This window comes from Homarus americanus, unplaced genomic scaffold (genome assembly GCF_018991925.1).
Source record: "Homarus americanus isolate GMGI-L3 unplaced genomic scaffold, GMGI_Hamer_2.0 scaffold31037, whole genome shotgun sequence".
Classification (NCBI taxonomy): domain Eukaryota; kingdom Metazoa; phylum Arthropoda; class Malacostraca; order Decapoda; family Nephropidae; genus Homarus; species Homarus americanus.
Genome location: NW_024722227.1, coordinates 2,163,806 through 2,181,969, shown reverse-complemented (window position 1 = coordinate 2,181,969; position 18,164 = coordinate 2,163,806). Strand labels below are relative to the sequence as shown.

Genomic DNA, 18,164 nt, shown 5'->3' with positions numbered 1-18,164 from the left:
TACCATCATAAAATTAAGATGTTATTTTTACTACAACATAGTTATTTGTCGTCAAAAAGTGGAGTTTGGGGGTCGGGCTGGGTTCTATTGGAATTAATCCCATATGTTCTGTTATTCACTTAACGCGGTTTTCACTTAACGCGGGACCCTCTGGGTTCAATTGACCGCGTTAAGTGGGGTACCACTGTATATATATAATATATATATATATATATATATATATATATATATATATATATATATATATATATATATATATATATATATATATATTATATATATATATATATATATATATATATATATATATATATATATATATATTATATTTTAGCCCCCAGGCCCCAATGTGGGTCAGTGACCTGTGCCCGGGTGGGCTGATCCCTGTATAAAAAAAAAAAAAAAAAAAAATTCTGAAAACCGAAAAATTCCAAAAACCGAAATGCATCTGGTCCCAAGGATTTCGGATAAGGGGGTAAGTTGTCAAGTCCATGTATGTATGTATGTATGTATATATATATATATATATATATATATATATTATATATATATATATATATATATATATATATATATATATATATATATATATATATATATATATATATATATATATATATATATATATATATACTTGTATATATATATACTGTATAATAAAAACAGCATGTTACATCTGAAAGACTAAATCTGACAAGAAACAAAATAAAGATATATAAACAACATTAGTTGGGTGGCTCCTATGACAATAAACGCTTTTGATTCAATGAAATCACCGAACTAATTCTACAGTCTTCCTATAAGTTCATCTTTTTTAATTCCAATTACATATGACCAATCCACTAATCCAAGGAAGGACAAAGGGTAGCTTGATCCACCAGGCATTAGACAGAGTGAAAGGACTAACAGATCATATACTTAACAGTATATACAGTACTAATTTATTGAAGTGACAAAAAAGGCTCATCACCACGTGTCAAGTGTGCTTCTTAAAATGAGACACCCATCATGCTCGCAAGCCAATAAGTGGGATTTCAGGATTCAATCCTACATTTATCCCAATTCCTTTCATATTAAAAATAATTAAAAAAAAAAAATATATATATATATATATATATATATATATATATATATATATATATATATATATATATATATATATATATATATATATATATATATATATATATATATATGCAAGTAAATCACTGTAGGTGCGTGATCTAGGTATATGCTGATAACCACAAGGAAAGAAGAAAACACGAAGTTCCCAAGCGCTTTCGTGTAATTCACATCTTCAGGGGTGAGTACAGACTAGAGAGAGAAATACAAACCAAGGTGTATATATACAGAGGAGGGTGAGACCAGGTCCACAATGGTCAGGTATTAGGTAATGACCCTACTAATCTTTAAATAGCACACAACGGTTGGTGGTCACGGGTAAAGGAAACAACATATATATATATATATATATATATATATATATATATATATATATATATATATATATATATATATATATATATATATATATATATATATATATATATATATATATATATATATATATATATATATATATATATATATATATATATATATATATATATATATATATATATATATATATATATATATATATATATATATATATATATATATATATATGAGGCACACAGCCAACTTCCTGATCTTAAATAAAGTGCTTAACTTCTAATAATGTCTCATATATACCGTAGTGGGATGTCATTCTGTGTAAGAGGAAAGTTGACTTAAACTGTTTGCGAGTACTGCACTACATTCTACTGTATACAGTACACCACAGAAACAGGCATCCTGAAAGACCTTTCTGGCCCTAAAGGGAAAGTTTCTAGAAAGCAAAAAGTAACTACTGTATTACTTTGTTACCTGCAAATGAGCTGTACATCATCCGCTTTGCTCCATTCTACCCCAGATGTGCGTTTCCAGTTGAGGAAATTAAGCCACTTGGTGCGACACTGTTTTTCTGACCGTGTCCTCACTCTGTCAGACACCTCACCCCATGAGATTCCACTTGTTACCTGGATTATTAAGTAGTAATTAAAAATATTTTACAACAACAGTGAAATCTTAGATACAATAAAATCCCACTTTCATCAAGTGGCTTGGGTCTAAATCTATTCTGAATAAAAGGAGCTTCCTCAAAATCAGTACAGAACAATATTGGGAAGAGTATGCCCAGTTATGCATTCAAGAAGAAGGAAAAATTTTAACTTTAAAAACATTAACTTTAATGAAGCAAATGTACTGTATCAAACTGTGTATTTGTATAAAATGAAAATAAAATATTTAAGAGTTTCACTTTTTTATTATGTACTTTAGCTCACAATTCCTCTAGGTCTTTGAATGCTCCAGGTAGAAACCTATAGTTTTCTTTACCGATATTTACAAGGACTTATATTACTTTTGTTTCAAGTAGTAGATAGTAAACAGCTACCAAACAGAGGTACTACCGCCTGGGAGAATATTGGAAGCATAATGTGTTGTCTAATGGTAGACCCTGCTGCTATATGGCATCACAAAAATTGTGACCAAGTCCCAGGTTGCTGATCTGACTTTATGCCTCATTTACACACAATTGCAGGGTCTCAATTGTTTCTCTTACTATTGACAACACAACATACATATCGTTTCTCACTCTTGATCTATTTTTTTCTTTTTAATTTGTTTTTATGTATTCATTCTTTGACTTATTTTTATTAAATTTACTTATTTTTTTATTTTTCATCCACTCCAGGCTCCAATGTGGGTCATTGACCTGTGCCCAGGTGGGCTAATCCCCATAAAAAAGTATACACCCTCAGATATATGAAACATGTATCACCCTATACTGTACAGGTAATGTATACAATGGTCCCTCGGTTAACCGAAACCATTGTTTCAATGGGTTTTTGGGTAATTGGTTCCAACTCACCGAAAATTGCCTAAATTCAACAAAAAAGGGAGAAAGGTACACTTACTTTGAGGTGTGTATGTAGAAGGCTCCTGAATGATGATGGGAATTAGAATGGGGGTGGAGGAGAAGGGAGAAGAGAAGGCATTGGGGTGGAAGAGAAGTCACCCCATGGCTCCATTTCACCCATAAAATTTTAGTTCTCTTGGTGTAATTCAAGATTATTTTCTTTAAATCAACACTGCACTGCATTATATATTGTCAATATGTTAAATAAACTTCAAAATAACCAATAATTTGCTTGTAAACACAGAAAAAAAGCGTTTAGTTGAAGAGAGTCTCAAGCAAGATGTTACCTCCACTGAAAAGACAAAAAGACTGACGCCTGTATGCTGTGTTGGCAGGCTGGATGGCGTGCCACAAACTAGTGACCCTGCCTTCAATTATGTTCAATAATTGTTAAAATGACTAAAAAATTTAATATTAACTTTTAAAATTATTGAATAGTATAAACTTCTTGATATTTATTAAAAGGGTAAGGAATTTAAGCCCTAGAACCGATTACTGTATTGGCGGACTAATACTACAGCTGGTGGACCGCCAAATGCAAGCTAAAAGAATGTGGAGGACGGCTCGTAAGAAACTCGTTAATCGAGGGATTGCTCGTTAACCAAAGTTAAGAATCTTATGGAAGGTAACTCGTTAACCGAAATCTCGTTAACCGAGGCGCTAGTTAACCGAGGGACCACTGTATACATTTACCGGTATTTGTGCACATTATGAATAGATGCCTTTGTTCTAAAAAGTTACAAAAACTATGATAAAAAAGCTGTACAGTATGAACCATTACCTGTTCTCCTGGCAGCACATGAGCCATGTCATAAACAGCTGCTGCAAGGCGATCTTCCTCATCTGTTGACCAGGCACCTCTATTGCAGTTTTCATTCAAAAGACGACAACGATCTTTTACAGAAGCAGCTGACCGGCCGAGATGGGCTGCAATAGCCTGCCAGTTTTTACCGTGTTTCACTCGCAGTTCACGCAGCTTGTTAACCTCCTCAGAGGAATATTTGCCAATGTGGTTGTGGTAATCATATATTCTGTAATGAAGAATAATTCATATTTTCTGACTACGTACTGTGTAATTGACTCACATAACATACTGTACTGGGTATACAATGTCACTACACCTACAATACAATACATTATACAGTACAATATTTAAAAAGGGTAATTTTACTACAAAACTATTACATTCAGAGGTGAGCAAGTGGATTACAGTACTGTAAAAATGAAGTCATGTTAGTTAACATGAAGAACTATCTGTTATCATGTTCCAAAAGCATAGCAACAGTTACTGCTCACATATTTTCCTTTACAACCATATCTGGATCTATCAATTGTAACTAAAATGAGTCTCCAATTGATGTAGATCTCATCTTCAAAAGCCAAATGACAACAGTACCAAGATGATTGCTCACAAAAGAATCATAAATCTGACATGATTTGACCATAGGCAAACTGAACCTTCAACCCCTCTATTTAGCTTCTTTCCTCCCTCTCCTCACCACACGGATGACTGCAGGAAATATGCTATTTTCTCACCTCTGATCATAAAATGGATTTCAAGATCAATCTCCTCTTCATGATCATGGGACTCTGCAGATGGTTCATGTTTATAGAAGCTAAATAAATAATCAAAGGAGTAGGAAATTAACAAAAAGATGGAAAAAATGCTCAAACAAGTTGAGAGGCTGGAGGCAACAAAGAGTGACTATAATGATTCCAGAACTATGTCATCTTGATTATCCTTAGGTCTAGCAACTCTTCAGACAAGACACAATGGGAAAGATCTCATAGATACATTCAGAATCTTGAAAGGGATAGAAAATGTGAACCCAGATAAATTTTTCATGGTCATACATACCACCAACTTGAGGGGGACATAACTTCAAACTCACCAAGATATCATGCAGGATGAATATAAGGGTATACTTCTGCACACAGTCTGTCACCTCAAGTTGTGGAATTGAGAACAGTACTAGGTTTCACAATAGCCCTAAACGAGACTACAGTATCAAGAACAATGGAGGGGTCCTACACAGGTCACTGGCCTTCTTCCCATGGCAAATACAGTCACAACTTTTTTCCTGTGGCAGCATGTATCTAAGTACTAAAGGAAGTTTGGTGAAGATGAAACTAGTGAAGTAACAAAACTAGTGACAAAATATGAGGTTAAATTATCTTGCAGCTGGCAATCTCCCTGCTTACTGTAGCAGATGATGCAAGTGCATCACAATATGCAATTGTCAATACTCTTATGTCACATTATGTAAACATTTAATGCAATTTTTTTTTTCTTCATAACTTGAACATGTATATCTCCATCATAATGTATTTACTTTGCCTTTTGTAGTGGTTTTTATATGTGCATCCCACACCAGCGACCAATTGCTGGCCACAACTTTTGTCAAAATATAAATTCATGAATTTTATTAAATACAGGGTATACTGTACACTGTATGGGTTCCTGGAGTAGATACAGAGGACCCCATTATTTGTAGGAGTTACAGACTGAGGAGTTTATCAGGGAACCTTTACAAGTTTTGGATCACATACAGTATGCACAAGTCACTCCAAAATGGTTGCCAAGGTATACTATAATAGTACTGTACAGGTATACCCCGATTTACAAAGCATCAGTTATGGAAATTCGGAGTTAAAAAAATAATAATTTTGTCCCACATTTTGATTTACAAACAAAAATCCCCAAATTAAAAAAAAAAAATTCAATATACAGTTCTATATTTGAATATATTTTTTCTTTAGTACTGAAATACATGTAATGAAAATATGCAAAAAGAATGCAGATTTTTTTTACCTCAGTATTCTTGCTTATCCAATTCTGGATTTTCCACCATGAATCAGTGGAAAGAATAAAATGTTAAATGGAAGTCCAGTAAAACCTTGATTTAAAGGGACTCAGTTTAATGGGTTTCAGATTTAAAATACTTCAGTTTAACGGACCAAATATTGTCTGGACACATTTGCTGGAAATAATGAAAGCTGTATGATAATTAATTTGTGAGTGTACCAATAGAGCGCATTGGGAGATGGGTAACCAGCCACTCTATTACCGGCTGCGTTACCCATCAGACTGGAGAGTAATGCAGTTCTTTTAGATTTCATGGCTTTTCTGTTGTTTATTACTTGAGAGCTTTTATATAACTGTATACAGGTTAATTGTTTAATGATAACCATTATACACAGTATGGGTTTATTACAATAATATTTACAGTAATGAAATACAGTATGTATATAAGCTAGTTATATGTTAACGAAAATATCACTTCAATTTCTCAGAAGTTTGGCATCAACAGACACCTCTTTCCCCTTAATAATCCATTTAATCAAGGTTTTACTGTACGAACATATCAAGAAACACAATAATAGCACCATATACAGTCAAGCGCCGGTTAACGTCCGACCGAACAACGTCCGATCGCATATACGTCCGTGCCCCCCCCCAAAGTGACGCCTGCTGGACCACCACTCCACGACCCCCTGACGGAGACACGATGATCCTCCCCATACTGGTCAGATATTATGTGTTAAAGGAATATGCTTCCTTACTTAGGCTTTTTTTAAGCATTTGCCTACAGGTGAAATGTTAACCTACATCTATTGAGGATAAAATCTTTCACCTACAAATTGACAATAACACATTTGCTGTAATCAGACATATCTAGTTGCCTCAACAATTGCAACCCCAGTTGCAATTGGGGTTGCAATTTCAAATTCTGTGGCATTACTAAAAATAGTAAAGTTTCTGGTGCACTCTAAGATTAAGAGAGAAAACGGAGGACTCAGGCGTCCTGATGTGAGAGAAAACGGACTCGTATGATGGGGGACCAAATAAAAAAAGCATAGCTACATGTTTTGTGGACTACAGTATTAAGCGTACCCTTTTCATCACTTTGTAATAAACCTAGCCATGCCTATGTGTGTTTATGATATTTACCATAACATTATATATATATTTAGTGGGTATAAATGGTCGTAAAATGGGAAACTTGGGGTTGGGTCTTGGGTGCCTGGAACCAATTAGAATAAATCCCATAGGTTCTGTACTTTCGTTATCGGCGGGGTCCCAATTAGGCGCAATAACCAAGGGATGACTGTATATACTTGTGACACTGGCTAGTTGCTTCTGGTGTTATGGTACAGGGGTACCAAGTGACAGCACTAGGATCCTGCTTCCTCTATCAAGGAATAAACAATTAAAATTTAAATTGAAAAAAAAAAAAAAAAAATCAAATAAATTACTATCTTACAAGAATCCCTCCAATGAAAGTTATATTCACCCAGGTCATTTGGGTGGAAAATTATGAAAAGAGCTTAGTCACTCTTAAGTAATGATAAATAAACACGCAGGCAGGCAGGCCTTCAGCGCCAACTGTCAAATCATATCTCAAATAAATAAACAAACAAACAAACGCCAGACATTCTGTCACCTCACCTCCCTCCCCCCCTTCCCGCCATCCTCGTGTTCAAGATAAAAAATTGGTGATTTCTTTATGTTTATTTTATATAATATCTCAGACTAAAGTTATGATAATATAATTTGTATTGCTGAAATCCTTGCAAGACAGAGATTAATTTGAATATAAGCATCATATATTTTGCTCAAGATATAAAAAATGTAGTACATTAGTGTACAATGTACATTTTATAAAAAGTTTTTCAACTGTATTTTTGGGTAGATTTACACAAATTTCTACATTTATTTTCACCCATTTACATTCACACACCATACTAAAATAAACGTAAAATAAATTCGTGCAAAGCTGGACTGCACATGTACTAATTTGATTACGGTTCTAAAATTGTTTTGTCTAGTGCAAATTATAGCATGTTTATATTCAAATTAATCAGTATGTTACAAGAATCCCAGCTATGTTAATTATATTCACCCAGGTCATTTCACTGGCTTTTTATAAGAGAGAACCTTAGTCACCTGAGAACTGATAAATATACACACGTTAGACCTGGGCCTGTGCCAACTGTCAAACGTACTACCTCCCCTCCCCCCACGCCCCCTCGCACCCTCTCTCTCCCCTATCTGCTGGCGTTGCTGGAATCCTTGTAAAACAGTGAATAATTTTAATATAAACGTCATAAGAGATAAAATTTAATCACCTGTATCACACTACAGTAGTGATTTAAGAGTAAAAGTGTATATGTACGTATACAGTATTCCACATACACGTAAGTATAAATAAAAAGTTTGTGATGATCGGACAATGTCCATTTCGGTTAACGTCACGTTTCCAAGAACGTATCTAGGACGTTAACCGGCGCATGACTGTACAGTAATCCCGTGTTTTTCATGTTTTTTTTTATTGCGGTTTTGACCATTCGCGTTTTTTTACTAAAAAATTATGTACAGTATACTTCCCCCCTATAAAATATCCTTTAAAAACAAAAATTTAAATTTCGCGGTGCGGCAAACAGAAGCCACCCTTTCCCGCCTCAGACACCCTCTGCTCTGAGAAGCCTCAGTCCACACATGCCTACCGTACTGTGATTACCTCTTCTGTTTGTCCTCCCACGTGCATTCCACATGGCTCTGGGACGTAAGCCAGCCTCATCAAAGGCAAATATTACTAGCAAAGACTCTAAAGTGACCAAGAGATCAAGAATAGTGATGGCCTTAACGGAAAAAACAGTTTTATTGGACAAGCTTTAAGGTGGTATGAGCTATGGCTCGAGATGTGGTGAAGACTGACAATTCATTTGTGTCTTTTGTCAGTGGAGGAATGTGGGTGGAAGAGGACTGGTTGGCTGCCTGCGTGAGGGCGGGCAGATGCTGGGACAGCAGGGAGAGGCTGGCAATGCGGGTGTTGCCGACCTCAGCAAAATACTGTATAACATTTTTTATTTACTTGTAAAAAATTTTGTTTTTTAAATAACTGTTTATGTTTTTCCATTATTATACTACAATATGATTAGTTTCAAATAATGATGTTAGTAAATGCTGGTACAGTGCATCAGTGATCAGTGTGACCACTGGGCCGTGAGTGGAGAGCATGGTGTGGTTAAGTGCATGACCTGCCTGAGCTGTTTGGTGGCCACAAGTACAGTGATTCCTAAAAGAGTGTTCGCGTTTTGGCTTTTCTCAGGAGTTTCAGGAACGTAATTCCCGCAAAAACACACGGGATTACTGTACATATGCACTGAGGTATCCTGCTGTAAATGGAAGAACATTGTTTTCTTTAAGTGCCTGTCTGAACCATTTACTTTTTTTCTTTCTTTTTTAACATTCGGGTGACATACCTTTGTGGATAGTATTTTGTATATTGCTTCCCTATTCCTAAGATTTTATAGAAATTTTTTTTAGTTATCATATATCACTCAGGTAATATAATCATTACAGATATGGCTTGTCATTTCATATTGTTCATATTGTTTCCAATCTCGTCAAGTGTCTCGTAAACATAAAGTTATTACTATACCATACTACAGTACTTGTATTACACTTAGATGTTTTGGTGAAATTCTTTATTTGTAGTAAGGTAACTCAGCTTTTATAGTGGGAATCAATGGAAAAATGGGCTTTGATTTATGAAAAATCTATTTACGAAAGCTTTTTCACAAAAGGAATCCTTTCGTACATCAGGGTTTACCTGTACAAGGAAGATATTGAATGGGTAATACAGCTCAAGCAAAAAAAATTATTTGATAAAAAGAAGATACTGTACTGTAGTTTAATGGCATCATACTTGCCTAATAATTCTTCTGTACACTGAGAAGAGAGGTCTGTTCAAACCCCGAGCAACAACCCGGTAGAAACCACTTCGCTCCTCCTTTGACATCTTGAATATGACGGATCCTGGATCAGACACACCTCTTTGGGCACAATACTGTTCAATATTGTGCTTTAAGAGCTCTGTCTCCTCTCTCGACCACATACCTTGACGCCAAGCATGACCACGCCATCGCAACATCTCCTTATCTTCCCGGGATGTGAACCAGCTTTGGTTCACATTTGCATTTCCAGTCTGTAAGTTATTAAGTTTCAAGCTTATGAAAAAAGCCTTAAATAAAAAATACTTTATAATTAACATTATTACAGCTCCAAGATCATCAGATGAAAGACAAATAGGACAAATTTCAGTAGAGACAAAAAAAAAGAGAGAAAAAGAGACTGATTTGAACATCAGCCTTTTGCTGCTGACAACATTAAATTACGATTATAAATGACATACTGATCCCATTTTAAGACAGAGCCTAGAACCAGGTGCCCAGTATAATGTACTCAATTAACAATTGGTCTACTGACATGTCTTCCCCTATTGCACCTGATGCTCAGAAAGGGAAATTCAACTAGAGGGAAGAGGTTCAACAAGGTTGTAAAGTCACATCAGTTAAGGCATACTGTACTTCACCTTTATTTTTGGATTAACCATGATAGTTTTCATACATCAACTCCAATTCATTCCTGGCCAGCATTCACAATAATCCATAGGAGTTCTGGGCTCAGTCATGCAGTGTATAAATCCCCCATAATTCATACTCCCCTTATTCAAAATCACCCATAATTCATAATGTTTTGCTGTTATGAAATATGTTAAAAATTTCATATTTGGTCAAAATTTTAAATACGAGAGACATTTCAAAATACTGTAGTGTATTACGATAAACTGTTGATATTCAAATTTTCGAAATATTGGTCAAATTTTGAATTATGAGATACATTTACGAATATGTAAGATGCACATGTTGCCATTGGAAGTGACCACCTGCCTCAGTGTAAGTACAGTATATGTGTGTTAGTCAGTTCAAGTTGGTCAGTCGTGGAGTGCAGGTCTATGGTTGACTGCGCTACCTTTTTCCACTTGCTTTTCTATCATTGCCCAGTGTTTAAGCCATCATGTCTGATAACCCTAATTCTGGTAGTGTACAGTACTTAGCAACTTTAAAATTTTAATTAGGGCAGATAACGGAAAAGTACCGGTGTTTTGTTTGTTTTTCCCTCGAGAGAAGGTGCCCCTCATAATTTGTGAAATCGCATAATTCGTAAAGGCTAGAGCCCTAATTACAGTATTTCGAATTACGAAGGTTTTACTGTACTGTATATGTATATGAGAAATTCATCCCAAAATTCCAAATGAAAGCTTATCACAATCTATAAACTCTTTTCAGTTTAAAGTAACAGGGTTGAAAACCTGAGTCGGAAGCCGTGGATATGTCTTTTTAGTCATCATCATCATCATCGTTTTAGATGTTTTCCATACTTGTGTTGGTTAGCCACAGTTACCTGAAAGACAGTTTTCCATGTTGCATGGTCTTTTGCAGTTTATTGTGTCAAGTTTTTAACTCTAAATACAATCCTTACAACCTCTCCCCATGTAATTCTTGGCCTAGCCCTGGCTCTCCTCCTCCCCTCCATATTTAGATTCACGCACCTCTTGGCCTAATTGGTCTCATCCATTCTCTCCTTCATGAGTGTCAAGTGTTCAGGTACAGTCCAACAATTCAAGATTATCCCTCAGTTTATAGCTTATGCAACCACTCCCAAGTCACTTAATCTGTACATGCCCACAAGCCAGAATTTCAGGATCAGTCCCTCAAACAGTAGATATATTGGCTAAGCCAGGGGTTCTCAAACCTTTTTCAACCAAGGACCCCTTATATACCATGATGCATACAAATATTTTCAATAATCAAAGAATAAATCATAGTCCAAAGCATTTGTTCATTTCAACCCAAATCCAAAATATCCTGCTAATTGGAATCATCAAATCTCTCACAAACGTTAAATGCACTATTTCTCAAAAACTTTTCGCGGACCCCTGGGGGTCTGCTGAACCCAGTTTGAGAATCACTGGGCTAAGCATACCTGATACCTCAAGCAACTCCAGTCACCCAAAACCAACAAGAAACAGTAGGGAGGATGGAGGTAACAAAAACCTCCACCTGTACTCAACTTACATTCTCTTTATGGCCATGCAATCTTTATCAAGTATAAGTTCATTAGGGTACTTGGTGATGAAGTCCCCTCAACATTCGTGCACCCTCTCCAGATCACTTAATTCTCCAGATTTATTGCAATTTACTTAATCACCGTTCACACCTCTTCGAAAACCAAGATTTATTTTAACCAACATTCACACTGAACCAGAAATTGTGTTACATCATATTTGCAAAAATATCATATTCCTGAATGTGAGTATCTTTCATCTGCTGTTTATTTATGACTTACCGGTACTACCTGAGGGTATTTAGTGTTTTCAACTCTGCAAAATAGACACACCATCAAAGGAGCCACCTTTATGCTTACCTCCACCTGAGATGCTGAAGATGTCTGTAAGTCTACTTGGACCTCCTCAACATTTAAGCCTTCTGTCTTGTTCACACCACTCTGAAAAGGTAAACATAGAGGAATGATCCTGATACTCCAGCTAATGATTGAGCTCACAGCTTGGTAACTCAATTAACATGCTCATTAAACCTAGTAGGGTGTAGACTAGTGGTGTCAAACTCAAAACCTTTCGAGGGCCAATTCTTATTTTAGTTACCCTCTTCAGGGCCAACACAAGTGCTATATCACATATTTGCAGGATTGAAGTTTACAGCTTCACACACTGCCTTACCTGGCTTACCAGGAATATCTCATTTGGGTTTGTCTGATCTTAAGTACGTAAAATTCATTTTACTAAATAAACATGATTATATCTATTTCTATCATAATTTCAAGGGATGATAAATTTTACCATCATCCCGCAGGCCACACCTGACCATCCCAAGCGCCACATTTGGCCCCTGGGCCATGAGATTGACACCCCTGGTGTAGACCAAGGAGACCTTGAGCATTAGTAGGCAGATAGTATCTACTGGTTACATCTATTCATGGAACTATTTTATGGTTAGTTCTTCCACATCACAACTACATACCTTATAGCAAGAGGTTTGAAAGCAGAAGTCACCAACAAAGGCAGTAGGTTGCCAGGCTACGGTGTTACACTTGCATCTATGCAATCACTTGTCAAATGCTCAATCCCCATTTCCCAGCCTACACATCACTAATACAAAGGAAGGAAGGAAAACATATGAGTGGCTCAACTGTGGGCTCAGTCATAAAAAGGATTTCAGGATCAATTCTCCATTTCTAAATTAATGCCCACAGCTAGGTGACTCAAGTAACTAAAGCCAACAAAGGGTATGGGAGGGGTGGTTCTTATTTAATGCCACTGTTAGGTGAGATTATTTACCCTTTGAGGACAGTGATGGCAACTCATGATCATTACCACTGGACAAGGGAATAATAATAATAATACAGTAATAATATAATGAATCTTACCCTAAACTCTTGATTTACACTATCAAAATTCAGGTGTCAGGGGGAATAAATGGAGAATCACTCTAATTCCATGTGGGAGCCTCAAGGGTGGACACATGGCCTGTAGAAGCTGCCCCGCCACCACCACCAGCATATTTCTAGTCCTCACCCAAATTCCTCTTGGATTCACTAGATTCACTTGTCAAATCTTGAGGAAAGTTATCACCTTCACTTGTAACACTGTCACCATGCATGGAGGGGTAATCCTTGTTTCCAGAATTAAATATACTGTAATGACGCCAATTTCCTGCTGTGTGTGGCACTGCACACAAACGTATGTGCTATGTTCTTGACTCAGCCATGGTCCATCCATTATAAATGGGCAAGAGGCGTACACTGCCTCGGGCCAGTTGCCAAAGGCCCCAACAAAGATGCTCAGCAAATATAAAACATGATAAATTTAAATTGGGCTCGCTGGAAATTTGTCTCAATACGGGTATAGTTGTGAGATATGTCCTGAAACCTTGAAAATTAGTAAATTTGTCATCACACCTCCTACAGTCAAACAAAACCTTGGTCACCACCCCCTTTTCTTCCATAGAGGAATTACAAGAGGAACCTAATTTAAAACTAAAGAATTATTTGAAAATGGGCTCATGAACCTGAAAGGTTCATAAGGGTGGTGCAGCTAAACCTTTGTCAACCAATGAGGCAAACTGACCAGCATTGCACTAACTACTTTCATCTTCCAATTTTCCAACTAAACCAGACACCCATTACAGCTGGGTCAACTGCAGAAACCCTGTAGCCAAAGGTGGTAAATCAGGCAACCCTATCATTACAAAAACAAAAGACTGGGATCCACCGCATCAGTGCAGCATTTGAAAACTATTCCTGAAAGACTCATTAAATGTTACGTACAACCATGAAAATCCCCAAGTCCTGTAATAGAGGCATTGGCTAGCAGACTTACTGGCTATACAGAGTTTCTTGATTCAAGAAGTAAGGTTGCAAAATTTTAAGTCAATTATATGTTATGGTACATGCATTAGGGTGCAGAACATGGCATGTGTGTGTGTTACCAATCAAATTTTCTTACTTTGTTTATATTTCAAATTTTGATCCATCTCTGCTTTGTGTAAAAGTGTGCAAAATATTCTATTTTTAATGCTTGGTTGCTTTTATGTCTTCTTTCACTCTGGGATTAGTTGAGGAGAGATACAGGAGGGAGGGGGGAGGGAAGACTGAGGAAGTCAGCACTATATTTACTGGACATCATAGGTGAGGACTGTATTGTGCACTCTCCCTCTATACATTTGTCATCCTTGAAACTACAAATGGGATTACCTAAGTAACCATAACTCCATTATTATATTACAGTACAGATATTCCTGAGAGTTAGATTTTCAAAATGAGTGAAGCACCCTTACCAAACCATTACTGGGTGATTATACCTATATAGATACTGTATATGTACACCTTAAGGGACTCTCTTACAAACTGGCAGAATGACAGACCCATAATCTGATAGCATCTAGAGACCAATTATAGGAAAAACCATATCTATCAATGATCAGTGATCAATCTAGTTGACAAGTCACCCCAATTTATTTATTTTACTTACTATAATATCAAGACTCAGTGTGAGTACTGAATGGCAGCCCAAAGGTGTTTACAAAACTGGCAAACATCCCCAGGAAGATCCTCTCAGCGGAGGGCATAAGAACTATTGCTTATCTAGACGATTGGCTGATAGTGGGAAACTCTTTCGAAGATTGTCAAAGGGCGACCCAATGTACACTAGTAGTGTTTCAGAACCTAGGATTAAAGATAAACTGGGTCAAATCAAATCTCCTACCATGTCAGAAATTGGATTGGTTAGGTCTCCAATGGGACACCAGTCAGTCAGTCAGTCTACCAGAAGCAAAGATAATAGATGTGATAACCCAAGTAGAGGCTTTCCGTGTAAAGCAAGAGGTTTCTTGGCACGATTGGGAAAAGCTATTGGGTCTTCTGAATTTTTCCACCACAGTATAGTTCCCTTAGACAAGTTAAGGAAAAAGCAACTAACTCATCTGGGGTCGAAGTTGCTTTGCAGGAACAGAAATATTGCTTCTTCTCTCCCAATTCAGATCAAGAATCATCTGTCACGGTGCACAAGGTTGGACAATCTAATCGGACCATCACCCTGGGTTCCCCCTCAAACAGACTTGGTCGTTTGTACGGAAGTGTCCGACATAGGATTGGGATACCATTCATCAAAATGAGAGTTCCACCAAGGAAAGTAGAACAACTCCCTTCAGGAGCAACTTATAAACATCAAAGAATTAGCAGTAGTCTTATTCTTTTTGTTGGCGAACCCAAACTTCAAAAACATGACTATTCTGTTTGCCATGGACAACAGAACGGCAGTGTTTTGTCTTCACCACCAAGGCTCAACCAGATCTTGGACTCTTCTCACACTGTCAGAAAATTTTTTCAAGGTTTGTGTAACATGACTACTATACCTCAAGGTAACTCACATACCGGGAGTACAAAACAATTGGGCAGATGCGTTGTCCCGTCTCAGGCCAGTGTCGACGGAAACAGAATGGTCCCTGAAGCCATCGCAGTTCAAGAGTCTAGCGAAAAAGTTTTGGACTCCACAAAGAGATCTCTTTGCCTCACAAAACAATCACAAGCTGCCAATTTATGCTTCTCTTGAATGATCGAATCTTCTGGGAAATGCTTTACTCCTAGATAGGAACCTTTGGAATTCAATCTATCTGTTCCCACTTGTGAAAATGTTATCCAAAGTGGTTCACAAACTCAGATCTTTCCAGGGAAAGGTCCTCTTAATCGCACCACACTGGATTTGTTGGAATGGTGCCCGCATCCACTACGATTTTGCATCAAGGATGTCTATGTCTAGACCAGGTACTGCACCCTCAGTTCGCGATATCCTTGGCACTTCACGCTTGGAGTTTCTCAAAAGATGTTTAACCCTTTTGACGCGACATGCGGGATAACCCGCGCTTAAGATTATAGCAATTAAGCGCGACATGCGGGTATATTTCACAGCCTTGAAAAAATCTTACTGATAGAGGCGACATGCGGGAATATTGGAAGGACGCTCAAATCGCCGCCAAACGGCGAGTGCTGCCATCTAACGAACTCCCAGGCAACTACAATCATACCGATGTCTGTTGTGACGTCTCGTTGGATCATTTGCAGTAGGTGATTTATTGTCACTTTGTTGATATTATATGTTTTTTCATGTTATACCATACATGTATATCGTCATGTATAAGCTACTATACCAATATAACCTTGTCATTGTGCAATAAGGTGGAAAAATGCACATCAATGTCAGTGTTTACTCATTTTTATTTTGTATTTATTTTTTTTTTGTACGATGTTGTATTGATATTAATCTCTGCTTTGTACTATTTTGAATTGATAGCACCCCAATAAAATTATAATACCTACATATATAAATTTCTGTTTATTGACTAAATTGATTCCATTTATTTGCCATGTATCGGACACTCATTTACTATACCAATTTTCTGCATTTTAGGGTATAAATGTAATTTTTTCTCTAAAATTTGCACACACCTGTGACTTTTGGTTCCAGATTCGAAAAATATAAAAAAAGTTCATTATAAAAAATATATAAAAAATGTGATTGTATGAAAATCGTTTTTGGCTGATAATTGACACTTTTCTGGAACTGGCGCAAAAATTAATTACGCGTCTAAAGGGTTAAATAGATTGTTGGGTAATTCCAATACAGTCAACCCTCGCTTTACGCGGTCCCACTTCACGCGTTTCCACGTTTACGCGGTACCCTGCTGAACACGGAATGCTCACTTTCCGCGGTGTGTGTACCCTTTTACGCAGAGAGCAGCGCGAGCAGGGTGCGCACAAGGTCGCCCAGTCATCAAAACATTACTGAGTTCTTCACCCGCCACCCACCACAGCCGGCCCAAGTCAGTTATAGTGATAATGATAGTGAGTATATGGACTTTGAGGGGTTTGACAAAGAGGCCCTGCAAGCCTCTGTAGTGGATAGTGATACAATTGATACAAGTGATACAGGTGAGGGCCAATAATCTGCCCTCTGCCTCGGAACCAACCCCCCATCCCCGTGTGCCCAGCCATCTTTTCTACTACCAGTATATCACGGCCTATAAGGCGGCGGGGTGCATAAGACGCCCCCCCCAAATTTCCATTTAAAAAGTAGCTTTTGAGCTCTATTTGCTGTATAAGACCAGTACCCCAAATGTGACACTTACCCACTGACTCAGTAGTCCTTTACCAACCATCCTTGATTTTTTAAAATAAGGCCAATTCACTTCAAGTAATGTCATCAAATTATACTCGCTGGTGTAGTGTAAACACTAGTGACGTCACTGAAGCGTGGTGGGAGTGTTCCCTCGTCTGGGTGGTGTGACTATTTATACAACATGTGGTTAACAGCAACCACCGTATTCTAATTGTGATGTTTCATTAGGATTTGAGTGAAAAAGGTTACCAGTATGTACTTACTACATACATTTATTACACAATATATATATATATATATATATATATATATATATATATATATATATATATATATATATATATATATATATATATATATATATATATATATATATATATATATATATATATATATATATATATATACTGAATATACTATGTACAAAAAATGAATGTTCAATGAATTATTTATGGTGCATTAGGGTACTAGCCACTTCTGATGGGCTATAAATAGCCTTCTTTATCTCCCCTACATCTCACCCTGAGCCAGACGGAAGGGTCTTGGTAAATAACATGTTTGCTTATTTTCCATTTACTTTAAATAAATTTACCGAATTATTTGTTTTATTTATTTATTTATAA

General features: G+C 36.8%; 1 protein-coding gene across 2 annotated transcripts in view; it reads right to left on the bottom strand.

Annotated features, from left to right (window-relative positions):
• Window positions 1-1,887: 1,887 nt before the first annotated feature.
• The window catches only part of LOC121862275 (cyclin-D-binding Myb-like transcription factor 1), a 29,573-nt gene continuing 13,296 nt past the window's right edge, over window positions 1,888-18,164 (bottom strand). For both annotated transcript variants that reach the window (XM_042360396.1, XM_042360397.1), the window contains exons 6-9: window positions 12,276-12,356; window positions 9,719-9,993; window positions 3,783-4,032; window positions 1,888-2,060 (exon numbers count right to left, since the gene is read on the bottom strand). In XM_042360396.1, coding sequence (XP_042216330.1) covers window positions 1,905-2,060; window positions 3,783-4,032; window positions 9,719-9,993; window positions 12,276-12,356 — 762 coding nt within the window. In that variant the 3' untranslated portion in view covers window positions 1,888-1,904. The remainder of the gene's footprint in view (window positions 2,061-3,782; window positions 4,033-9,718; window positions 9,994-12,275; window positions 12,357-18,164) is intronic.